General features: G+C 45.5%; 1 protein-coding gene across 8 annotated transcripts in view; it reads right to left on the bottom strand.

Annotated features, from left to right (window-relative positions):
- TULP3 (TUB like protein 3) overlaps positions 1 to 26,851 on the bottom strand; it is a 550,002-nt gene that overhangs the window by 137,903 nt on the left and 385,248 nt on the right. For all 8 annotated transcript variants that reach the window (XR_013606868.1, XM_078673739.1, XM_078673741.1 and 5 more), the window contains one exon: positions 10,708 to 10,820. Coding sequence is in view for 7 of the 8 variants with exons in the window: in XM_078673739.1 (XP_078529865.1) it covers positions 10,708 to 10,820 (113 nt within the window). In the remaining variant the exon portion in view is untranslated. The remainder of the gene's footprint in view (positions 1 to 10,707; positions 10,821 to 26,851) is intronic.

Here is a 26,851-nt window from a genome sequence, read left to right as displayed (position 1 = left end):
GGGAAGGAAACAAGCTTCCGGGGACCGGTTTCTGCCATTTCAGGCGTCGTCGGCCCGGCTTGCTTGAATCCTGATGGTGCAATGAGCAAGGGACTCACATCTGAGTATACCCTTCCACGCTTAGGGTGGACAAAATATTTAACAACAAGGGGTGGTGATGGACAGAGTTTCTGAATTAAGCAGAATACTCTCACCCAGTCAAGAGATCAGGGCTAGATCCAACACCGTTTTTTAGCTCACTGCACCATCCCAGTTCAGAACCCGGCTATATGCAAATTAGTCTGTTCCTGTCCCAGTGCATGATGGGAACAGGGCAAACCAAACTACCAAGCCAATTCTTATACTGGGAAGGAAACAAGCTTCCGGGGACCGGTTTCTGCCATTTCAGGCGTCGTCGGCCCGGCTTGCTTGAATCCTGATGGTGCAATGAGCAAGGGACTCACATCTGAGTATACCCTTCCACGCTTAGGGTGGACAAAATATTTAACAACAAGGGGTGGTGATGGACAGAGTTTCTGAATTAAGCAGAATACTCTCACCCAGTCAAGAGATCAGGGCTAGATCCAACACCGTTTTTTAGCTCACTGCACCATCCCAGTTCAGAACCCGGCTATATGCAAATTAGTCTGTTCCTGTCCCAGTGCATGATGGGAACAGGGCAAACCAAACTACCAAGCCAATTCTTATACTGGGAAGGAAACAAGCTTCCGGGGACCGGTTCCTGCCATTTCAGGCGTCGTCGGCCCGGCTTGCTTGAATCCTGATGGTGCAATGAGCAAGGGACTCACATCCGAGTATACCCTTCCACGCTTAGGGTGGACAAAATATTTAACAACAAGGGGTGGTGATGGACAGAGTTTCTGAATTAAGCAGAATACTCTCACCCAGTCAAGAGATCAGGGCTAGATCCAACACCGTTTTTTAGCTCACTGCACCATCCCAGTTCAGAACCCGGCTATATGCAAATTAGTCTGTTCCTGTCCCAGTGCATGATGGGAACAGGGCAAACCAAACTACCAAGCCAATTCTTACACTGGGAAGGAAACAAGCTTTCGGGGACCGGTTTCTGCCATTTCAGGCGTCGTCGGCCCGGCTTGCTTGAATCCTGATGGTGCAATGAGCAAGGGACTCACATCTGAGTATACCCTTCCACGCTTAGGGTGGACAAAATATTTAACAACAAGGGGTGGTGATGGACAGAGTTTCTGAATTAAGCAGAATACTCTCACCCAGTCAAGAGATCAGGGCTAGATCCAACACTGTTTTTTAGCTCACTGCACCATCCCAGTTCAGAACCCGGCTATATGCAAATTAGTCTGTTCCTGTCCCAGTGCATGATGGGAACAGGGCAAACCAAACTACCAAGCCAATTCTTATACTGGGAAGGAAACAAGCTTCCGGGGACCGGTTTCTGCCATTTCAGGCGTCGTCGGCCCGGCTTGCTTGAATCCTGATGGTGCAATGAGCAAGGGACTCACATCTGAGTATACCCTTCCACGCTTAGGGTGGACAAAATATTTAACAACAAGGGGTGGTGATGGACAGAGTTTCTGAATTAAGCAGAATACTCTCACCCAGTCAAGAGATCAGGGCTAGATCCAACACCGTTTTTTAGCTCACTGCACCATCCCAGTTCAGAACCCGGCTATATGCAAATTAGTCTGTTCCTGTCCCAGTGCATGATGGGAACAGGGCAAACCAAACTACCAAGCCAATTCTTATACTGGGAAGGAAACAAGCTTCCGGGGACCGGTTTCTGCCATTTCAGGCGTCGTCGGCCCGGCTTGCTTGAATCCTGATGGTGCAATGAGCAAGGGACTCACATCTGAGTATACCCTTCCACGCTTAGGGTGGACAAAATATTTAACAACAAGGGGTGGTGATGGACAGAGTTTCTGAATTAAGCAGAATACTCTCACCCAGTCAAGAGATCAGGGCTAGATCCAACACCGTTTTTTAGCTCACTGCACCATCCCAGTTCAGAACCCGGCTATATGCAAATTAGTCTGTTCCTGTCCCAGTGCATGATGGGAGCAGGGCAAACCAAACTACCAAGCCAATTCTTATACTGGGAAGGAAACAAGCTTCCGGGGACTGAACTGGGATGGTGCAGTGAGCTAAAAAACGGTGATGGATCAAGCCCTGATCTGTTGACTGGGTAGGAGTGTTCTGATTAACTCAGATACTCTGTCCATCACCACCCCCTTTTTGTAATTATTTTGGCCACTATGAGTGTGGAAGGGTATGCTCAGACATGAGTCCCTTGCTCATTGCACCATCAGGATTCAAGCAAGCCGGGCCGAAGACGGCTGTAATGCCAGAAACCGGTCCCCGGAAGCTTGTTTCCTTTCCAGTGAAGAACTGGTTTGGTAGTTTGGTCTGCCCTGTTCCCATGATGCACTGGGCCAGGGACAGACTAATTTGCATATAGCCAGGTTCCTAACTGGGATGGTGCAGTGAGCTAAAAAACGGTGATGGATCAAGCCCTGATCTGTTGACTGGGTAGGAGTGTTCTGATTAACTCAGATACTCTGTCCATCACCACCCCCTTTTTGTAACAAAAACAGGTTCGGCAACAAAAGGGAAAAACATCCTGGGAAGACTCTGCAAAAAAGGCCCGGACAAACAGTGGTTCTACCAGGAATTATTGCTTGTTGCTATACCAGGAACACATGGACTCACTGAACAGGAACATTAAGGGATGCGGCAGCCCCCAAAGCAATGGATGGTCACTGTATGTCGTAGGTTTAATGTGTTTCTATACGTCCATATAGGTGTATTATAGCAGGGTCAGAATCTATAGTAATACAACCAGATACAGAGGCATTAATTGGCCTATTCAGTTATTCTGCAAGTGACAGTATGTGAGCACTACTAGAACAGCAATGGTATGACCATGTTGTTGAGCTGCTGCATGCACTTAGTTTGGTAAGCTGTCGGGTGCCAGCAATGCTGCATACTTCAGTCTGCGTTGGTGAAAGGCAGAGGCTGACAAGTGTATGCAGGTAGCACGTTTAAGAATGTACACAGAAAATGGATTAAAATTGATGCATCCTAGGGAGGTGGCGTATAAGGCGCAACTGTGCCTTATCCAATATAAAATCCTTCAACGGGTCTATTATGATCGAGCAACACTACATAAGATTGGGCGGGCTGCAAACCCGAACTGTCTGAGATGTGGACAAGACCCAGGGAACTTCCACCACACAGTATGGGGATGACCACTCATACAGACCTACTGGAACAGGATTGTAGGAGAACTCACTAAAGTAATGCAGACGTGCATCCCCCTAGACCCGACATTTATATTATTAGGGATCCCCAGCGACTTAGATATGGACAGACCGCAATTGATAATCAGTGCACTATCCCTGGTGGTCACGAAAAGAGACATGGCAAGGCACAGGGGCGGTCCGGCCCCGCCGACATTACAGGAATGGAAGGCAGGAATGAATATATACATGGCAGTGGAAAGGGTCACATATAAGGGCAGAGGCTGCCCAGGGAAATTTCACAAGATATGGGACAGATGAATGAAATACTACAGACTCGACCTACTGGACAAAGACATGCAGACGACCAACAACAGGGAATTGGCTATCCCTACAACACTTACCCAGGGACGATAGGATACTGTAAAATGGTGATTAGAATGGACATCACATGTTTCAGGTAAGGGAGAGGTACTACTGGAGTGTTTCAGACATACTACAATAGAATATGTACTATGCTCGTATATGTTTCACAGAACCGTGTAGTTTCTGACGAAGGTTGTTTATGTCCCTTTGTGATGACAGTTGTGTTTTCTACTGTTTCTTTCTTTTATGGAATTGAAAACCAATAAACATATACAAAACAAAAAAAAGTAAAATGGACTAAAATTATCTTACATGAGAAAACAGGAGTAAACTAAACAAAATCAGGGTGAATGTGGGAAGTGTACTGATCAGGTTGAATGTTATTGAAGCTGTATGCTAAGTATGAGGAAGGTGTGTGTATGTGGACGCATCTTTGGAGCATGAGGGGTTGTGTGTATAGGGTGTCATGCTTGTACATGCATGTGTGTTGTCTCGTTTTGCTTTATTTACCCGGTCATTGATGACGGTTTGTGACTGGCATGGAGTAAAGGCTAGTGATATACACGTATATACTAGGTTAATGCACATACAGCGGCAATTGGAGCCTATCAGCTAACTGTCCAGACATATGCTGGGTGTTGCCCGTTACAGTGAACCAGATCTGTGGTTTTGCTCCACAGACTCAGATGCCCAAACAGAAACAAGTTGATAGGATTTAAATTATCCTTGCCAGGCACCTAACTCACAAAATGAGCCTCAATCTAATAACCCCAGATAGCTTAGCTTTCTACCTGAGCTCCTCACCAAATTCAGGCTCAACCAATAAACTTGAAGAGCTCAGCATATGAATAAATATGATAAAATGGACATTGAAAAAAGGCATAGCTAGGTAACTATACTCCTTTAACCTCAGTTCATCACAGCCCTTACTAAAGCACACTACAAGGCTCAATCATCTCTCAACTCCTCCGTTATCCTGGCCTTATGCGCTAATAGGGGCTGAGAATATCAATATCACGTTACTAGTACTAGTACACAGATGGCATGCAGATCATCCTAAAACTGAAAAATTCCATAGACATAAATATAGCCAAGCCTACATGACTCATTGACGAAAGGATGATGACCAACCATCAAAGGCTCAACTCCACAAAAACAGATTATAAACAGTGGATTCTGGAACAACCATCAGACTATAATGATACAGCCCAAATAATTGGAAGTCAACCAGCAACATCAGACACGTCACCCCGGATTTGCGGTTCGCGCGGCACCACGTAAAAGTTGCCTTTTACAGGCCCGATTACCGCGCGCCGAACATAGGACCTAACATAGTCCTACCTCCAGAGATATCCATTGAATAGCACGCATTGGGAGAAAGTGATTGATTACACGTATTCACCGCATCGAGAACATAGGACCTATCTAAATCCTATTGTTGGAGAGACCTAAACTGCAACACGCTGTCTTATTTTTCAGGACCATCCAATGTACTTAACTTCCTAAAGAAATAATTTTGAAGAAACAAATACTTTTCAGACATACAAATCTCCAAGAAAGAATCATATTTATCTGGCCTTGGGGGTACGATAAGCCGCTCTCCTCTGATCAGGAAACGACATGTCTTTTAAAATAAGGTCTAAGAACTTATCGGTTCTGGGAATCTTTACGACACGCCTAAGATGTCTATTAATGACAAGAAGAATAAGCCTTGAGGAAGTTACGTTTCGTAACGAAACACGTGTCGGCTGCCTGCATCAGTTCTTCAGGACCAAAGTGAAGAAGAACGTGCAACAACACTGCTTATGTATTGCATTATGTCGTGTTAACATGAATTGTAGTGAGAGGAACTTTATTCAATTCGACATTAAATCACTGAATGAATGCAATATTTTGATGTTCTCTTTCTACATATAGACCTAGGTAGTATTTGTTCTATAGATCAGTAATCAGGACACTCGAAACAGGTCAGGATTAGGAATTCACTCCCCAGATAGCGAATGTTTGTATGATACTAAATATTGGAGTGCCAAGGTACAAGTAGTTTCCAAAAATTCTTGACAACGAATTCCATTGGAATTTCCATTGAGCCAATATCCTTGGTAGTGGGATGTTACTGTGACCTTGAGGGGCACCAATACTACACAAATAAGAGTCTGTCCAGAAATAACTAGTACGTCATAAGACTTTTTGTAGGATTGGAGGTGCAACTGTCAAAAACCACCACTACCTTTGCGGTATTATTGTGAAACATCAAGGGAGGTGATAAACCTTGGAGTGGCCATGGACTCAAACCAATCATCAGCTGTGCATTTTAATGATAGTACTAGGAAAACCCTTCACACAGTACAAGCACTAAATGTGCATCCTGTCCACTTTGGGAATTAGCACTAATTACAGGACAACTTTCAACAGTAGCATCTTGACTCGTAGCTCATGCCTTTAAGAGGATATCCATTGGAGGATTTGCCCTCTTATTACAAGCAGCAAAAGTCTAATTCCTTGCCAGCCAAGCTACAAAACATACATGAGCACCTAAAAATTCCAAAAGAAGTGAAAACGTAGCAATTCCCAAGGTTAACAGCCGCCTGGGCAACAAGATCATCTGGTGTTCGTATCAAATAAGAGCACTAACCACTACACTACCAAGAGTGGCCATGGTACCAGCAACGCTGTGATTTGATCAGTTATGATGGGCACAGCACACAGTCTTACAATGAACAAAAGACTATGTAAGGCACACTATGATCCTCTCATGGCTCGCTGCAATTCAGGCAACAGTAATGCACAAACTGAGCAGGAACTACTGCACTAGTGAGCATCACTATCATCCTTCATGGCTGGCAGTAAGCAATAAATACCTGACAACTATACAGAACTTCAAAGGAGATCGCAACTAGAGGGTAAATAGCCTGCTTTATTACTACAGGTTTAAAAAAAGCGATACACCATTGTAGACTGTCAAAGCATCCGTAACAGAGATAGAACTGCTTTGGGACATGCTGCAGCTTAAGAAATCCCTTTCAACGTATTTTAACCAACCGCCTAACAGAAAAAAACAGGCAGGCATAATGCCTGAAGAGATCTACTGCACATGCCTAGCACATTGGAAGACTCCAATGTAATCCATTCCAGGAGTCCCCCAGACACCACACTGCACAACCGACCTTAGCCATCTCATGAATGTATAATGGACAAGTGTAGTGCAGGCCATCCATGCATCTCCATGTCCACATGCCCCTCCTCCCATATGCACATGATAATAATGGTTGAATAAACTGCTGCAAGTGGCATGGGAATGAAACAAAAATAATGAAAATCATAAGCATAACACAGGACCTGTTCAGTAAATTATGGATGCCAGATAATTGCAATTATAAATTGAGTGGCTCATTCCATCACACTAGTAGGGATGGCCCCACAATGGGTATGAGACTCTATCCAAGTGGTACAATGCAATAGAATACAACTATGCAGATGACAGGCAAATCGTACTAATACTTGAAAATCTATCAGACAATGCCTACCATGGATCAATCACTGCATGCTACTGAACTACTTCAAATTCAACAACTCAAACACTGAATTCCTAAAATGGCAAATTAACCAACTTTTATCCTACAAACACCTGGTCCCAAGAATTAGGGGCACAAGCATCCCACTCAAGGCCAGTTATGAATTTGAGGGTGCATGTGGACCACAAGTAAATCAAGGTTGCAAAACAAAGTTTCTACAGGACGAAATTTCTGTGTAGAATGTTCCACCACCTTGGCTTCTCTCCAACAGTTGAAGTGACCATCGCCTTGGGGCTCTCCCACCTAGACAATGCTAACAGAACCAGCGCTGCAGCACCTCTCAATGCTTCACAAATTACGTAGGAATCAGAATAGAAGCCAGAACCTCAAATTTTCCATTCAGAATCACATTAGACCAGTCAACATAGCCTTAAACTGGCTGACTTTAGCTAGATGCATCTCCTTCAAGCAAGGTGGATCTGGCAGTTGTGGAGGTCGGCATCGGTGGAGCCTATGACTGCACCAACATCATCCGGTATTGAACTTCGTACCTTCTCTGCACACACTTCAGTCCCCGTTCATCAATGTGGGGATGTAGACTCTTTCCTGTCACTAGCAGCAGAACCCCGATGTCCCTCCTCCTTTCTTTGTTTCTTGAGCCCTGATGTTGATTGAATATTTTCTAGGACTAGCCTGAATAAGTAAAATGAAGAGGAAGGTTTGTGATAACCCCGCTTTAACTAATCTCCCAGACACCCTGATGCAGCTACTCATAGCTAAAAGTGGGCTGTAAACCCTTAGTCCTCTTAGTAGGAGTCTACCCGGGCCTCAAACAAAATTTAAAATTGGACCAATGGGTTTATGCCAGCCAGGCCTTTGGCTACTAACATGCAGCCAAGTAGAATGCATGATTTTCACTGCAGCTCCTCACTTCAACATCAAAGGCCACTCTCTGGTCTGATGGAGGTTCAGGGAACGTCATAGGTTGGATAGTGCTTGTTGGCACAAGCGTGCTTCCGTGTGCTAAAAGAGCTTTCCAGTGCAGGTTTACTCCATGATGGATTTGTTCAGCAGCCAGGTTAGCCGAGCTCCTCCCTGCCACACAAGATGAGTGGCATTGTGGGCTATTTACTCTCCCCTACTTGTGTCCTTTCCAAGCACTTCCACATTCGTTGGTATCTTGTGCCCTTCCCGGATCTGCTGTGAGTAGCTGAACCAGTCCCTGACAACATTGACTTTGATTGTCCAAAAGATCTTGTTATCAAACCACCTATGGGTACGTTTTTTTGATTTTGTTGCCGGCTGGTCCTTCCAAGCAGCTGCGACTTTCTCCTCATCAGTCTGGGCTATACACTGCGGGTTCCTCAAGGATGAATGTGGTCCCCACTGCTATGCAACCTTTGTGGCTCTATTGGCTGTGTTCATCCAGCTGCATGGGTTCAACATTTGTATCTATGCTGATGTCACCCAGGTCATACTAAAGATCTCAGACACTCTTAAAGACAGGTCCTGGTCTCCTATTGGTTCTAGATTTTAGAGCTAGTGTGATTAGATAGTGTTGGGGCAGTTGCCTGTTGGAGCTTGTTCGAGACTAACCAGGACCAGAAATTCTGCCCAATATACTTACCTCCTTTATGCATCTATATACTTTCAATGTACTTATGGATCTATATATGTATCACTTTCTTCTAATTTAGCATTTCCAATGCACTACCCTATTTCTCAGCCTTTACTTCGCTCAAAATATCTTCTAGCCCAACCTTCTGACTCATCTCAAACTTCTTTCTACTACTCTTTCCAATGCACTACCCTATCTCTCATCCTATACATCTATCAATATATCCTCTACATCCACTCTCATTTGTCCCAAACCCCATACCACTACTATGATCCCCAAAGTAACCCTTTCTAGACTCTCCTACCTTACCCCTCCTTGCATCATCTGACACCTCTTTTACTATACCAATCCCCTAAAACAAACCTTTCTAAAGTCTTCCCTCTGTTCTACCCCTCCCCAATCCTTCTCAATCCAAATAACTGACTAACATATCCACCATCAAAAAGAATTTTCATGTTTCACCATACTAATTCAACACTAATGCTGAAGGGTTCCAGAGTAGCGTGCTACTTGCGCTTCAAAACCCCATCAGGGGTAGCAAGCGCTATATAAATACAAACCTCTTTCCCTCTTCTATCCCGCCACCTACCCTTCTCTACCCAAATAACTGAACATATCCCCTACTCAAATATCCCCTACTCACCATATTAATTCACCACTAATCCTTTATGGGCTTCCTGAATAGTGTGCATCAACACCCCACAGGGGTAACAAGCACTATATAAATACAAACCTTTTTCCTCCTCTATCCTTCTGCTGTCATTCCGAATCCAAATAACTGACTAACCTATCCACCACTTAAAATGTACTTGCATGTTTCACTATACTAATTCAATACTAATCCTCTATGGGTCCTACTCGCCGAAAAAGCACTTTGACGCCTCGTCAGGGGTAGTTAGCGCTATATAAATGCAATTACATTACAATACAATACAATGTGACCACTTTCCCTTTGATAAAAACGCCGTAACTACTGCCAAACAATAGCGGTCATGTTCATATTGGCCCATGCGAGAGGGCTCTCAGAAACCAGGTGTAAAAGGGAGCACATAGTGTACCCGCCATAGGAAACGAAGAACTATAAAAATTGCACAATGAAATACAAATTAGTCCCTAAACTATGAAAGATTATATCATAAAATAAGTCCATACATTCAGTTATCTTCCACTACAAAAGTTAAGAAATATTCTGTAGTACACACTATATAATAAGGAAGTACTTGCCTGAGGTCCTTCACACTGGAGGTACAATTATATGCCAGCAAAGCTAGATGACATTTAAGAGTAACTCCATTTTATGGTGCAGAACTGACTAATACAATTTCAGTCGACTCTGTAAGCTGTTGTACTGTTATTCTTCCCATTCCAGATGTTTGGGTAAAAGGCATAAAATCAAGTCAGAACAATAGTTTGACTATCCTGTGGCACAGCCGATTATAAAAAGCAGTTGATGGTGATATAAAAATGAAGTATAAATAGAAAATTGAATGCAAAGTAAAAAATGCCAGCGAAGACAAAAATAATCTTTGCATAGTTTGTAAAAACCTCTGCACAATAGCAAAAATACAACCATAACACTTTCACACATTCAGAGAAAGCAAAGCATTAAACAAGGAACATTACAGCTAGAAATGTCTAATGAACCTATTGTGAGAGTAGAAACAAAAAACCTGCCGAAGCCTTACTAAGAGCTTTCTTTTACATATATGAAACTAGCAAATATTTCGAAAGGGACTGATCAGTCAACAGCAGTGTAAAAGCTTGGGATGAGAAAAGCTCCCCAGGACAGTAAAGGCCTAAATGCTTATTTATATTAAACTGTCCTTTTGCAACTCAGCTACAAAGGACTGTTGCAGGGATGTGCTCTGTTAGTAGAGATTTGCCATGATGCTAAGTGGAAGACAAACAATGCTTATAAATGATTTTGCAAGACAGTGTTCCAAGTCAACTTTATTTCATCACCCGAAGTTGCTGAACAGTAGCTTAGGATGCTGACCTCAATTTGCCGATGAAACTTTCAGCCTCACGTGATAAATCTGTTGGATCAACAGAGATTAGATAGTTTGAGGTTTTGCTCTTCTTACGCTTCCTTCCAGCAAGCAAGAATGTCTGAAAAACACAACACCTCATTTATTACAAGTACCTGGAATGCTGTGAACATAAACTGTGTGGCCTCAAACATTATTTACCACATTTCCCTCAATCGTCCATTTATTGAACAAGTCAGTCTGTTTTTAGGATTTCATAATTTGCTCAAACTCAAGGCTCAAAAACTTACCGATTGCAATGATTCTTTAGAGTTAATATATTCTATATAATTATTGCAGTGCTATAGATCTAGGGGAGAAATTTGGCATGCAGCTAATCCCACCATTCAAGGCCCAACAAACAGAATCTGTGAAAGGAAAACATTAAAATGGAGTCCCCTTTTGTAGATCAACAATATTTTTTATAAAAGTGTCACATAAAGACAATGAACAAGTTACTTTCCTTCAGTAACGCGCTTTTTCCTTCAGTAACGCGCTTTCTGGTAGATACTCTACCGAAATGCATATTTTTTACGTGAACAGCCCAAACTGCCAAACCGAATCTGGATATTTTTCTGAGCTTTGCTCCCACACACAAATACGTGGGGTCATGCAGCTTTTTACCACTCCAGAGCCATGTAAATGTGCCACCCCTGCAGGCTGACGTCTTTACTGTCTGAGCCATCAGACGCGGAGCTTACAAACTGATCAGATGCGACAGTGTGCAGATCTCTAAAGTGGGATCCTTTTATGGAAGATGAAATGAGTTGATTCCGAAGAACGGGCTGAGTGAGGAATCTGCAGTTAGATAGAATATCCACCAGAAAGAGCGCTACTGAAGATAAGTAACTTATTCTTATGATGGATACTTCTAACCGCAGAATTATCACCTGGTAAATACATACCACAGCAGTACCTCCCACAGAGGTGGGTCTGTGGTACGGCTTAATCCAGAAAGTCCTGCATTACCGAAATAAGCAAAGTGCCCTTTCTGCCGGATCTGGCTATCAAGATAGTAGTGCTTAATGAAAGTAAGGATTTACGCCAATGCAGTGGACTTGCAGCCGTCTAGAACAGGCACTCTGCGTGCCAATGAAGTGGTAGTAGCCTTGGCTCTGGCTGAATGAGCCCTTTGACCCTGCGGGGTCTGCTTATTGACCAATGCCTTGCAGATTTTTATACAGAGGACTTTTCACCTTCATATGGGCCCTTTGCTAGACTACCCTTCCCTTCTTCACCCCAGCAAACCGCACAAAGAGCGGATTGTCAAATCAATGGTCCTTGGTGAGATAAACGAAAAAACTCAGAACTCTCTTGGGGTCCAATTGATGGAGTTTCTCCTTGTCCTTTAGGGCGAGAGGCAGAGCACAGAATGTCAGAAGAGTGATAGATTGTCTAACATGAAAAGGTGTCAAAATCTTCAACAGGAATATCGCTATGGTCTGTAATACTAGTGTGTCCAGGGAAAAGGTGGTGTATGAACGTATGGAACTTGTAGCTCATTCACGCTGAGGTTATCGTGCTCAAGAAGGCTGTTTTCAGAGTCAGTAGACATAAAGGACAGCTATGTGTCGGCTCAAAATGGGTACATACATAAAGAAAAGTGATAACCAAGTTAAGGTTCGACTATGCAATTACAATAAGCCTGTGTGGAAACATGGGTACCAGACCTCTAAGAAAATGCATCATTACAAATAAGGACAGTCTGTAAAACTGCTCAGAGGCCCATCAAGCAACCTGTAACAGTGTCCAAAGCACATCCTTGTTGTGCTAAATATCGTACATAAAGCAAAACATCCAACAACTTTGCTGTGTAATGGGTCTGTATGGTGGGAATTACACCAGGCCACAAACTTATCCCAGCATCCAGCACAAGCGTTTTTCATAGGACGCATGGTCACTAGAATGACATCCACTACTTCAGGAGGGAGTTTGAAAGAAGTCAACAATCGGCACTGAATCGCCACGCATAGAGATGTAGACTGTGCAGGTCCAGGTGCAGTACCCTGCCTTGCTCATGTGACAGAAGACCCTCCAGAAGCGGCAGCTTGTTTGGAGGACAGATGCGGATGCTAAGAAGTCCACGCACCACACTCTCCTGACCCAATTCGGAGCCACTAGGATGACTTAAGCCTGGTTTTTCCTGATCTTCAGAACTCAGGGCAGAAGAGGTACCAGTGGGAAAGCAAATGAGAGTCCCATGCCCCACTCTAGGCGCACTGCGTCTCGGAGAGACAGCCTTCTTGGGAACTCCAATACTCAGAAGTGCTGACACTGCGCATTTGCATCAATGGCAAATAGATCAAGCCAGGGTTCTCCACATTGTTCGAGGCGGAGCGGTCATTCATGATCTGCTAGGTATAGCCGGCAGAGTTTGATAGCACTGGCTTTCATACATCCCACCAGGTGGTGCACCCCAAGAGAGATGTTCTGCTGACTGAGCCAGTTCCAGAGACACAGAGACTCAGGAACTCTCTAAGCCCCGTGTGTTGCACCTTCACGTGGTGGAGCAGGCCTTGAGAATCTGAACCCACCTGCATTTTAAAGACGGTGGGAAGGCCTTCAATGGCAAGCGTGTGGCCTGTAACTCAAAAAGGTTGAAGTGGAGGCAAGTCTTTGCCAGAAACTAAGCTTTTCAGATCTTCACTCTCCCAGATCTCAACAATCCAACATCGATACATATGTCACCACTGTCAGCTCTGGGTGGTGTTGAAAATGTGTCTGCCACTGGTCCAATTGTGGTAGAGCAGTCACCAGTGTAGATATATTGCATTCTCCCCATAAACATAAAAATATGAAACTGAATTTTATGTAGTCGAGAAGCAGGAGTCCAAGAAGTTTCAGTGTCACTCTCACTGAGAATCAGGACTGAGGATGAAACATCAGGGCCACAGCCTGACATTGTTGAAGAGGAGGTAAAGTTTGAAACTGCACTGTATCTAGGATGGCTCAGATTAATTGAAACATCCGCCAAGGAGTAACCCAAAGATGTTAAGAAATCTGTTGTCATCTGGATGTGGTCTACAACTGACTGTGGTGAGCTTGTCTTCAAAAGCCAGTCGTCGAGGCAGAGCAGGGACTCGCAACCTCCAAAGATGTACTGCAACCACCACCATCACTTTCATGAATCCTGGGGGGGAGGCGGGGTACTGGTGAGGCCAATGAGGAGCACTCTGAACTCAAAATGCTCAGGCCTACCTTGGTAAAGCCTTTGGGACTGCAGGAGGGGAATGTGAAAAAAAGGAGTCCTGAATGTCCATAACTATTATCCAGTATTCTGGATCCAGGGCAGAAAGCACTTGAAAATATGTGAGCAACTTGAATTTGTCCTTTAAATTCAGAGGAAAAGATCTGAAGTGGGACAAAGGCTTCTGCCCGTCTTTGGCGCAAACAAATAGTGGGAGTAACAGCCAGTCCCTCCCTATGGCGCCCGATCTCAAAAAGTCCTGAACTCCTGTAATAAAATGAACAAATGGTCCTCTAACAGCCGGTCTGAAGAAGGTGGACTAAGCAGCAGATCCAAAAAGAATGGCCATATTGTATGCTTCCTGGACTATTTGACGCACCCGTCTGTCTGATGTGATGCTCTGCCAGTCATGGAGGAAACACCTTATCAAACAGGTCAGCATGTGCTGCTGTGAGCAATCTAGAGCGGCTTTGTGGCCATCGTTGGAGGGGAGGGGGGGGGGATGGAGAAGGGGGTTGAGCAGTATTTTACTCCTGAAAGCCTGGTCTTTTTCGGGCGGATCTAGAATCCCAGCCTCAAAAGGACTGGGACATCTATTGCTGTGGAGGTGGACATTGGATGTCTTTGCACCAAGCTGCATTTCAAGCCTTGGAAGGGTTAAAACTATAGGGGATACTGATGGATGAGTAGTAGTCTGTCTGGAAGCCTTCTTAGATACTTGTGGCCCCAAGGTGCGCCAAAGGAACCTGAAAGGGTCCAAAGAGGTACAACTTGGCTTCCTTAAATGCCTCTACTTGTTGCGGTGTTGCAGATGAATTCTGGAATTTGGGTTGCACCAGTATGAGCTGTGGAATAGTTTCTTCAGTAGATCGGGACCGAGATCAGGAGTAGATCGGGACCGAGATCAGGAGTAGATCGGAAACGAGATCAGGAGGCCCTTGGTGTCCCTACAATTTTTCTGGAGGAGTGGCGTGATCAGAGAGAATCACTGTTTGACTTCTTGTGTTTCTTTTTTGAGTTGGATTAACCTCACAAATTGTTAAGGTCACCATAAGTGGAAATGACTAAGAATACAAAAGGGTTCACGTCTCAGATCCGGGCGCAGTCCCAGCAGAGTTGGGTAAAGACCTGAGGCATCAGAGACATACCAGGTGGAGATCTGTCACTGACATATGTTTGTTACAGTCCATACAAGGTTTAAAACACTGTAGATTTTAGAGGGGAAATTTTCCATTGCACACAATGGGAAATTTGGCGGAAACAAATCACCAAATAGATGAGAATAAGTGGAAGGAGTAACTCTGGATCAGTGTTCAAAGGCGCAGAAAGATAAGAACTGACGTCAGAATACAAGGGTGGCGCATATATAGGGCCCCAGCTGTACGAGGTTGATGTGGTACTCCATGCATTACTACTGCAAGACAACACATTCTGGCGTGCATAACAATGTTGACAAAAATCTCAAGATTCAGAAGGTGAGGAATCTGCGGTTAGAAGGATCCATCAGATACATGCAATTAATATGAAATTGTGGAGATGGGGCGTGCCCTCACACAGAGGAAACTGGCTACTTCAGCCAAAGCTCGATCTCCTCGACGCCACATTTCCTCCTCTATAATGGGCCAAGATCTCCAATCGATGTTCTAAAATACAAGGATAGGGCACTGGAACATGTAGGAAAAGAGGTTCAGGCTCCGAAATGCTCCCCGACACCCCTACTACATTGAAACACCGTACCCTGAACCGTGCACCCAGGGGCTGCCAACATCCCCGCAACAAGGTGAGGCCTATGATTGAAGATCCATCATGATCGCAGTCATACAAAGAACCAGAGAATATCGCCTACTACCACCTAGCTAAATGGAAAGAGAGTGATTATGGTTACCACGTTTTTGCTGAGACGCTGCTTCCCTTTATTAAGTGAATGGCCTAGCATTACATGGGACAGGCCGCAACTCAGCAACACCTACTGAGCAAGTGCCGATATCGCTACCACCAAACAGTTCATATTTTAAAATAATCGGCAACTACCCTTTTCTGCGCTCTCCTTGCACTACGCTTCCACTGCACATTGGCTAAGCCATTGGGTGCGAATATCCCTTGCTGTTTTGCTGTGTGACCACTCCCGCCTGACTGAGCTCATCCTTCCAGACCGCTCAAAAGAACCAGTAAGAGCGTCAGAACATGTGCACCTTTGGTGAGGCCTGATAATTACACCTGGTCGGAGCCGTCACAGCAGAGCTCAAATTAATAGAAATATTGACGCAACCCGCACCCCTCCTCATAAGAGAGAGGGCAGTTTGTACCCAAAATCTCTGCATGTAGCCGAGTACCATGCGGTGTATTAGATTACTCAGACCACTCACACTGGTACCAACGCTGTAAGTTTAGCTCAGTTTGGTGTCACCCAGCAAGGTACCGTCACAACGCAGGTGAGCTGAAGAGTCCTTCACAAGTCACAACCCGCAGCAAGGTACCATCAGAGAGCAGGCAAGCAGGAGAATCCTTGATCAAGTCACAACCCTCTGACAGTTGTTATGGAAATCCCTCCTCTCCTGCCCTCACTCAGGATACAGTCACCTGAGAAGTGCAAAGAACATCCACAATCTATAAAGCTACCCAAGGCCTGAAACCCAGCATAAACAGTCTAAAATTACCTTTAAACCACATAAGCCTTATAGTGGTACTAATGTCACTAATTTCATAATCCTGCACCTGCCCCACAATTAGCTCAGTACCTTTGCAGGATATCACAGTATACCATATACGTTATAACCCGAGTACACAAGTGCGCAAGCAAGTCTAGAAATGCATAAGTCGAATGAAAGCACAGAATGCACAATACCACCAGATAAAGACCATAAAGAATTACCATCAAGGCATTCACCTCCTGTATTTTGTCCCTCTTATAACTTCACACCATACAACAAAATCTTTGTTGGTTTTGTAGTTCAAAATTGCAGGTTTGTTCTCATTCGTCTATGATATTACCTGCAATAACCAGAGGGATCATGGCATCAAGATGGCTGAAAAGGATTCAAAATATTCAAGATGGTAGCGCTCCCCTGGCTTCTCTACCAGCTACAGAATCACCCGTACCCGATCCCACCTAGATGGTTCCGGCAGGTGAATTCTGTGCTTGGGCAGTTTTTGTGGGAGGGGGGAAAAGTGCGCGTGGCTCTGCGTACATGCTTCTTGTCCCCCTACTGTGGAGGTCTAGCGTCCTCGGATATTCTCTCATACTATCAGGCCTCACATCTGCTGGTCCTTAATAAGTGGTGGTACAGCGACAGGGGAGACCCGGCATATGCGTTAGAACAACAACTCATGGTACGCCACACACTGCATACGCTTTTGTACTCTGCGCAGCTGAGGGGTACGTTGCCATCGGCCACACGGGTGGTGTTTTCGATTTGGAGACGGGTGCTGCGACGTATGGGTTGGTGGAATGTCCTGACTCGGGAGACCCCGTTGTGGAACAATGGGCGCCTGCCCCAATTGGCGGCCCTTCCGGGTTTTCGGGGATGGGAGGACATTGGTATCTGCACCCTGGGAGATGTCCTGTGGGACACTAAAGCCATTCCGGGAACTCCAGAAGGAGTTCCACATGCCTCAGACACAATTTTATCGAAACCTTCAGTTCCGTCGCGCACTGTCCCCCAGCCTGTAGGGTCTAGAGTCTCTCCATGATTTTAGCCCCTTGGAAGCAAAGGTTTTTATGAGGGACCTACAAGAAAAGAAGATTTCCCGAATCTACCAGAACCTGGTCACTCACTGCTCCCCTACACTTCAAAAACTCTAGGGGGGACTGGGAGGGAGATGTGGGCATTTTGAAGGAGGAGGACTGGACGGAGGCCTTGGCAGCCCGGGGGGGCGGCTATAGCAATGCGACTCCACCTGATCCATTTCAAATACCTCCACAGGGTCTACTTTACTAGGGCACGGTTGTGGCGGGCGTGGCTGATCGCTTCCCCTAGAATGTCTTCGTTGTGGTCGGGAGGAGGGTACATTTATACACATGGCCTGGCGGTGCACATCACTGGATCGTTTCTGGAGGGGGGTATTTACATGTCTTTCCGAAGTCCTGGGATGGGAGCTCCCTCGTGCACCGCAGTTGGTTCTGCTTCATGTTATGGAGGGGCTAGGTGGCAATGTCTACAAACGGCATCTCATGTTGTTAGGCTTTATACTGGCGAAATGAGACATTGCTAAGGTGTGGAATGCGACGCAGGCCCCCTCAGTGGCCGCCTGGAAAAATGGTCTGGATTTTTGTATGGGGCTGGAGCAACCTATCTATGTAGCCAGGGGATGCCAGCGTAAGCATTATAAAATATGGAAACGATGGGCGGAGTATCGAGGCCTGTGGCTGGAGCAGCCAGCGATAGCGGAGCCTCAGTTACCGGACTAAGTTTCTGGGTCTGTAAAGATGGAGGGGAGGTATGGGGGGGGGGGGAGCGGGAGGATGTGTGTTCTCATGCTAGGATTCTTTGATTTTACATCAAGGCTGTGGACAAGATGATGTGGACTTAGTGCGATCTTCAGGGGGGAAGGGAGTTGGGGGCGTGGGGGGGGGGGGTTCAACATCATTTAATGTGCCCTTGTTATACATTGTTGATTTTGCAAACAAAAGTCGATTGCTTTCATGATTAAGTATGGTCTGATTCGGCAGACGACTCTGGTGTGCAGAGCTCGGAAGCGCAGCGGACGCGCCGGCGGCGCGCCAAAGGCAAGCCCGTCTGTGCTCGGCGCCAGCCACCCTGCCCGTTTGGGACCAAGTAGGAGGTATTTAGCTAGACATCTACTTGATTTAAAGCCCAAAAATTAGTGTAACCACTCCCTGGATGTGGACAGAATCATGGGTCCATTGACATGCCTGAAATGTAAGACTCCGCTTCCCTTTTGGGCTAAGGAGAAGAGAGTCGAGGAAGCCAAGGGAGAGGGCCCTCAGAGCCTTATTAGGGTGGTTTGATAAATGCACGTTCATTAGGCCTTCAGGCCCAAGAGGTCAGGGAGCTGATTATGGACAATGACCTGGATTTTTTGAGTATAACCGAATCCTGGCTAAAAGAGGGCTCAAACCCGGATATTGCAGTCGCTTTGCCGCTAGATTTCACAATATGCAGGGTGGACAGGTAAAGTGGGAGAGGGGGAGGGGTAGAGATGCTACATAAGAAGACTTTGCCTTGGAAAGCTTTTTCGCTCCAGGCTATCAGTGGAGCTGAACACATGGGCTTCTGCTGTAGCATTGCTCACACCTTTTACTTCTCAGGGGTATTGGTGTACCGCCCTCCAGGCAACAGCTAGGCCTTCCTGGACTAGGCCTTCCTGGACTCCCTCGGTGATGACTCAGTGAGGCTATGCTTAGGTATGCAAACTTTACTCTTCTCGGTGACGTCAACTTTCACTAGGAATCTAGCGATAGCCCTGGGGTTTTACCCTTTGTGGAGACAATGCAACTGTTGGGTATGGAACAAATGGTCCAGGGGCCAACCCACAGGGCAGGGCATACACTGGATGTAGTTTGCACCAATCTTAGCACTCTCCAGATTGGAAAGCCCTCCCCACAGATCTGGTCCGACCACAGCTTCATTCCACTATATATCCCGATTCCGGGGAAGGGGCAAAGAGAAGGGAAGTTAGTGGCAGGGCCTCCTAGGAAAGAGTGGCAGCGCTTGCTCACTAACAACTTGCTACAAACAGTGGCACTAGACAAGGTTCCTACTCTCACAGGAGTTCCTGGGGAGGACACCAGCAGGTTCCATGATTGGATGTCGGCGATAGGGGAGGAATTTCTCCCAGCCGGTCGTCCAGCTGGTTTAAGTAAAAGGAAACCTCAGAGAGACCCCTGGTTCTCGAAAGAACTAGAAGAACTCCACCTGCAATCTAAGCAGCTGGAACGCAGATGGAGAAAGGGTTATGAGGAATCCAATCGTCTGATCTTTAAAAAGTTTAGGAAAACATACCATGCAGCCATCAAGTCAGCAAAAAAGTCTTACTTTTACGATCAAATCACCAGGGCAAAAAATGAACCCCGGGCATTCAAAAAGAGATCTTTTAAATCGTAAAATCATTCATTGACCCTAAGGGGGTACATGTCGAAATCCCCCCCTCCCAAAAGCTATGTGAAGACATTGCAATCTACTTGACCAAAAAATTAAGGTAATTCAAAAGAACTTTGTGACCCATGACCATTTGGAGCCTTTAGAGGTACAGGGGACCTCGAATAGGGATGACAGTGTAGGCCTCCAAGCTTTTGAACTGGCCACTCTCTCCCAGACTAAGGAAGCTAGCCTGTAAATCAGGTTCTCCTCTGGATGCTTGCTCCTACATCATATAATTGACATTGTTAGCCCAGTGATTAATGAGATTGTGAATACCTCCTTAGCCACAGGGACAGTCCAGGACTAATGGAAATTCGCCATAAAAAAAACCCTTAAAGAAGAAATCAAACGTCGACTCCCTAGATCTTACAAATTATAGACCTATATCTCTGTTGCCCATTTTGGGTAAAATTACAGAGAAAATTGTATATAATGAGCTTTAGAATTACCTACAAGTAACAAAGGCTCTTCATCCCCTTCAATCTGGCTTCCGACCAAAATACTCCACTGAGTCGGCGTTACTTGAGATATCAGATACCATCAAATTTATTTTGGACGAGGGCAAGAAGGCAGTCCTGATCCTCTTAGACTTGTCAGCAGCGTTTGATTCGATCTCACATAAAATCTTGCTTACCAGACTAAGATCGTGTGGCATATCAGATCAGGCCTTGGCATGGATTACATCTTTCCTGATCAATAGGACACAATCAATCATGCTGGGACCATTCATGTCATCACCACAGGGGTGCCGCAGGGGGCTTCTTTGAGTCCTCGGTTGGTTGTTTAATGTAAATGTAAATGTAAATGTACCGGTATTTATAGAGCGCACAGCTACTTCCCTGAGGTAGTGTCCCGGCGCTGTCCGTATACCGCTTAGGAACCCTTCCTGGTTTTTCCCTGTGAGTGTCCACTCCTGGGCACCCCCAGGGTGAAACCAGGCATCCCAGCGCTTTTGGGGCCGTTGTGGAGATTAAGCAAGCTATTGCCCAGAGTCACAGAGTGGGACCCATGATTAGACTAGGCACCGAGGCGAGAAATGTCAGGTCCGGGGAGATTGAGTCCAAGAGCCGCCGAGTCGGGTATTGAACCCTGGTTCCGGGCCAGACCTCTGCATCAGGGTCTGCCGCTCTAACCATTGAGCCACGCTTCTCCACAATGTATATATGGCCCCTCTTGTCTCTCTGATCTCTAATTATAGGATCGAGATCACGTCGTACGCCAACGATACCCAATTGATCCACTAATGTGGAGGGAAACTTTAAAATCTGTCTGACGGCTGTGTTGCAATGGATGAGGGAAAACCGTCTCTGTTGCAACACCAGCAAGACAGAAATCTTACCAATTGGGCAAGATAATCCCTTTCATCCAAAGGTGGAAGTGGCCAGAAACTTAGGCATGTGGTTTGATTCCGCCTTTTCTTTCAAGCCTCATGCTTTGAAACTGACTGGGACCTGTTTTGGGTTTATAAAGACTTTGAGAAGGTTTTTTAATTTGATTCCCCTGGTGTCCAGAAAGATTGTAGCAGTGGCCCTCATATCATCGAGACTGGACTACTGCAATAGTCATCTTGTGGGAACTAATAAAATCATCCTGAGGAGACTTCAGGTAGTCCAGAACGCAGCAGCCAGACTGGTATTGGGACTACCACACAGGGCGTCGGCTTCAGCTGCACTGAAGATCTTTCATTGGCTTCCGGTCTGTAAGAGGGTTCGGTTCAAACTTCTATTGACAACATTTAGAGCCCATCGTCATCTAGGCCCAGGATATCTTTCAGCAAGATTTAGGCCGTACATTACGAAAAGAACGTTAAGGTCAACCACGGCCTACCTGCTCAGCGTTCCAGCATTTAGGCTAGTAACCAGAGGCGAAAGGTCAGCGACCGTCCTGGGAGCCAAAGCCTGGAACAGCATGCCCAATGAGCTTAGAGCCATCGAACAGGAGGGGCAGTTCAGAAAACAGTTAAAAACGTGGATCTTTGGCCTATCAGTTGCTTGCTGCCAAAAACTCATTTAGGCCTATGTCACTCTTGATCTGTTGTTGATAGCGCCAGGAGACTCCATCAGGAGTGACAGTACGCGCTTTATAAATTCTCTTTTCATTTCATTTCATTTCATACACAAATTGACGAATAAAATATGTTTTTTAAAAAAACTTTCCAATGTCTTACAACTTGCTCAAACCACAAAAGTTAGCATGGACTTAATGCAGCAAGATGTGGCAGGTATGAGATCCGATATTAAACAAATAACCGATAAACTATATGCAACATACAGCGACTTAGCGATCTGGAGGATAAATCTCACTGTAAAAAAATATCTTGTCTCTCTTCACAAAACCTCAATCATGATGCAACACTTCAGTGCTGAATTGGAAGATAGAAACAGGATGGGCAAAGTAAGATTATTTGGCTTTCCTATAAAACTGTGAAAGTCAACATGGTTCTTGCATCACCTTTCTGGAGGACTGGATCCCTCGCAATACTAACATACCCTTCGACAAACGATTTGAGCTTGAGAGAGCACATCGCATCCCAACACGACAAAAATGACCATGCAACCTCAACTAGGCCACCCTGATCGATAACCTTCAAACCCCTCAGATACCATCAAGTGGAACTAATTCTAGAATTCATAAGCAAACAAACATCTCATGGAAAGGCCTCCAGATCACCACCTCACAAGACTACTCTAAACCCATGATCCAAGCAAGAAAAGATTTCCTCTCAGGTCGACACTATGAGGCATGAGCATTCCCTTCTCATTCGCAGGCCCTGTAAGATTACGTATCTTCCACAAAGGTACAGCACACTTGTTCCATGACCAACGGCATCTGGCCTCATTCCTAGACAACATCCAAGAGGCCGAGATAGACACTTCTTCCAATACAGAGACGTTGTAAAGTATTATCATTTTCTATGCCACTTTTTCTGCATTATGTGTTGAGAAGGCAGTTCTGAGCTATCTGATACTATTTGATACTATTTGATGTCTCTCACGTCTGATAAGATGTTGGGTCATGAAGTCTCTGTTACAAGATATCCGTTCTGATTATTCAAGTACATGCCTCTGCAGACATATCCAAGTCTCATCCAACAAATTACTTCCATGCATGTACACTATATATAAGCCAATAGACTGTTACAAGGCTGGCACTGTTATAGGTGTCATACTACGATACTCTATGTATTTTCAATTTATGGTAGACACCATCAGTAGAATGTTGATTGGATGACCCCCTGCCAGAAGATAGCACTGCATGATCCAGCGACAAATGATGACAAACTGTTCCATCAATTTCCTACTTGGCGAATGAGAACCAACAAATGCTTTCGTTGTTACAACCTGCCAAATGTTGGGCCATCAGGTCTTCTTACTTGATTTTTATAACCATTGTTAGCTTCCGCCATTGGCATATCAGAACTTCTCTCATACCTTTATTGCCCTGTTTTTTTTTTTAACAACCTTTATTGGGGTTTTTCCTTTGTTTTTTTTGTTTTACCGCCTTGTCAACATACATATTTGATCATAGAATACATTGTTTCAATACGTTGACACAATTTTAACTCTGTAGAATTTGTCACATATATAGTTCTAGCTTCTAAACTCAAACACTACAGAAGAGAGCTGTAGTCAGCGACTGATGTGGGTCACAATACTCCTACAGTATATTGCACAAAACTCTTAGTAAATAAGTGTGTCAAACAACACCCACTAATCCACCCCCCACCCCTCTAACACCACCCTCTTCCCCTAGCTAATTCTGGCCATGCAACATATTAATTGAAGCAACATCCTCTTACAGTGCAAATACTTTATGTACAGGTCGTGACTGTGCTACTCCGTTTGGAACCACCCGAAGTAGTTGTACTTCGTGTCTGATTATCACAACTGTTATTGGGTTCTTGGGACCATAGGATCATCGTCCAGGCAGGTATTTCTGTCGGCTTCCACCACTGCATATCATTCCAGGGAAATTGGATTTTTTTCAAAGGCCGGAGGCCTCTTCCCTGCGCAGTGGCGCGCTTTCAGCACCAGCCCATCTCAGCGTTTCGCCATGCCACATTAATACAGTGGGGGCCCTGGCTGATTTCCATTGCATTGTGATCGACCTCTTTGCCACTATGAGTGCCAAATCAAGGAAACGTAACTGTACCTTATGTGTTTTTGTCCTTTTACGAATACCTAGTATGTATTCTAGTGGTGTGTCTCCCATGGACAAGCGAGCGGCTATCTCTAACTCATGTTTAATCCCTCTCCAGAACTCCACAAGGCCTGCCCACAACATATGCAGGAGGTCTGCTTCCTGTAATTTACACCGGGGGCATTGATGCGCTGTATCTGGGTACATTCTGTGCAGTCTACGCGGGGTCAGGTAGGCTCTGTGCACTATCATGCTCTGGAAAAATTTGAACTTGGCATTACGTGAGACCTTTCGTGGGTATTCCAGTATATTACTCCATTCTTTAGCCGCTAAGTCTCGACCAAGCTCTGCAACCCATTGAACCCTTGTGGAATCTAGCTGAACCCGGGCATGTTTACGGATACTAAGGTAGAGCCACTTAATTAAATGGCCCCCGTCCTATGTAATAAAGTGCCTTTATTAGTGCGTTTGGCTGGGGTTCTTCTTTTGTGGGGCCCAATACCTTTTAATATAGTGTATTAGGGCAGCGTGCGTCATGTACAATGTAGTAGGCGCTCCTGTGTTTGTAATGGTCTAGAAGTGTCCAATCACTAACAGGCGCCCCAATGGTCTCCACCCCCGCATCCGTCCATGCTACAAGTACTCGTTGCGTCAGCCCACCAGACGCAAGCGGTATCCCTACCAGGGGAATATTGTCAGCGTATCTGCCTCCCCTGAATGTGTAGTGCAGTGCTCTTCCCCAACACTGGAGAGCTTTGTGTAGGAGGTAAGGTAGCCCCGAGAGTGGTTTAATATGTGGTAGTAATAAAGTGTGTAGTGTTCCCTGCTCGAGGTGCCTGGTATTGTAGTCAATCTCCTGCAAGTTTCGTCCTGCCGTCCAGTAGGATAGCCATTGTAGTTGGCCCGCATAGTAGTAAGCCCTAAAATCAGGAGCACCCAGTCCGCCCTCTCGAGTGCCAAGTTGAAGGTTTTAAGGCTTATCCGACGCCGGCCTTTACCCCAGATTAAATCTATAAGGCTAGTTAGTATCTAATGTATTGAAAATTGACACAGGGAGAAGTAACGGTAAATTTGTGAAATAATATACTAGGCGGGGGAGCAGCACCATTTTAGATAAAGCCACGTGCCCCATTGCCGATAGAGGCAGCTTAGTCCAGAAAGACACCTGCGAGCGTATGCTGTGAATAGCCTTGCCCAGATAGCCCTCTACCATGTCTGCGTTTGAGCGATAAACATTTATCCCTAGGTATTTGAAAGTGTGTATGGCCACCGGGAACTGAAGCTCCCCAAAGCCGATGTAAGCCAGATTCATCCGTTCTTGGAAGAAAAAGGCATGGGATTTGGAGTCGTTGATGAGGAGGCCTGACACTGTCGCGAATTCAGCAAATATATCAGGGAGTGGTCCTTGACCCTCCAACAGATCTGCGAGGTATAGTATGAGATCGTCAGCATAGAATGACACCAGGTGCACGAATGTACCAATGGGAATCCTGTGGCAGCCTGCGTCCCGCCGTATGCGGAGCGCTAGTGGTTCCAGTGCCAGAACAAACAGGATTGGAGACAGGGAACCTCCCTGGCGCGTGCCCCTGTGTACCTCATATTCCCCAGATATCAATTTTCCTGTACGGACTCTTGCAGTGGGTGCCGTGTATAGCAATTTAACCCATTTTATGTATGCTGGGGGTAAACCAAAGCGTGCAATGGAACTGAACATATAGTCCCAAGATAGGGTATTGAATGCCTGCCTCATGTCTAGGGACATGCAGCCAGCACTCGGAAAATGTGTCAGATTGGCGGAAATTATCTGATGCAGTCTGCGAAAGTTTAATGAGGTGCTCTTCGCAGGTACGAACCCACATTTGATCAATTTGGTAAGATACGGCTGAAATCTATTCGCCAGCACCTTGCTTAAGATTTTGTATTCCGTGCAAAGTAGCGACAAGGGGCGATAACCTGTCATGTCAGTCGGATCCCTCTCCGGTTTAGGCAAGGACACTAACAAGGCCTGAGCTGTAGTACGAGGCAAGTACCGCAACTCTAGCGACGTCCTATAAAGCTCTTCCAGACGTAGTATCAGTATGTCTGAGTTTGCCTCAAAGAATTTTATTGGCAGACCATCTAGACCCGGTGTCTTATGTGCGAGCCCAGCCGTGGCTTTCTTAAGTTCCGTCCTAGTAATGGGCCCCTCTAGGTCCCGTGCCATGCCAGTCGGGGGTTATGGGTATGGCAGGTCTGTAAGGAAGTCGTCAATGTAAGACTCCTCCAAGCGAGGGGGCGCGCTATACAGTTCTTCATAATGCTTACTAAAGGCCTCACTAATCTCACATTGTGTGGTTGCAGTTTCTCCCCCCGGCAGATTAATGTAGCTAAAAGCAGTGATAGTGGGGTCATTTCTGATCAACTTGGCCAGCAAAGTAACCGACTTATCTGCATCTGTGTGATGTACTTGTGTGTAAGATCTGAGTCTATTAACCTCAGTGTCTCAAGTAATTCTGCGTGTTCAATACGTAAGTCTTGCAAGTTTGTCTGTTTCGCTGGATCGCGCGCTGCCTCCTGCTGTTGTCGTGACATAGTGGCCTCTGTGTCCTGTAGTTTTTTATGTATCTCCTGCCTGGCTCCCACTGTGGCGCTGATTGATGCCCCTCAGACAACCGCCTTGACGGCATACCATTTGACCAGTACTGT

This window comes from Lissotriton helveticus, chromosome 1_1 (assembly GCF_964261635.1).
Source record: "Lissotriton helveticus chromosome 1_1, aLisHel1.1, whole genome shotgun sequence".
Lineage (NCBI taxonomy): Eukaryota > Metazoa > Chordata > Amphibia > Caudata > Salamandridae > Lissotriton > Lissotriton helveticus.
This window is presented reverse-complemented; position numbering and strand designations above follow the sequence as displayed.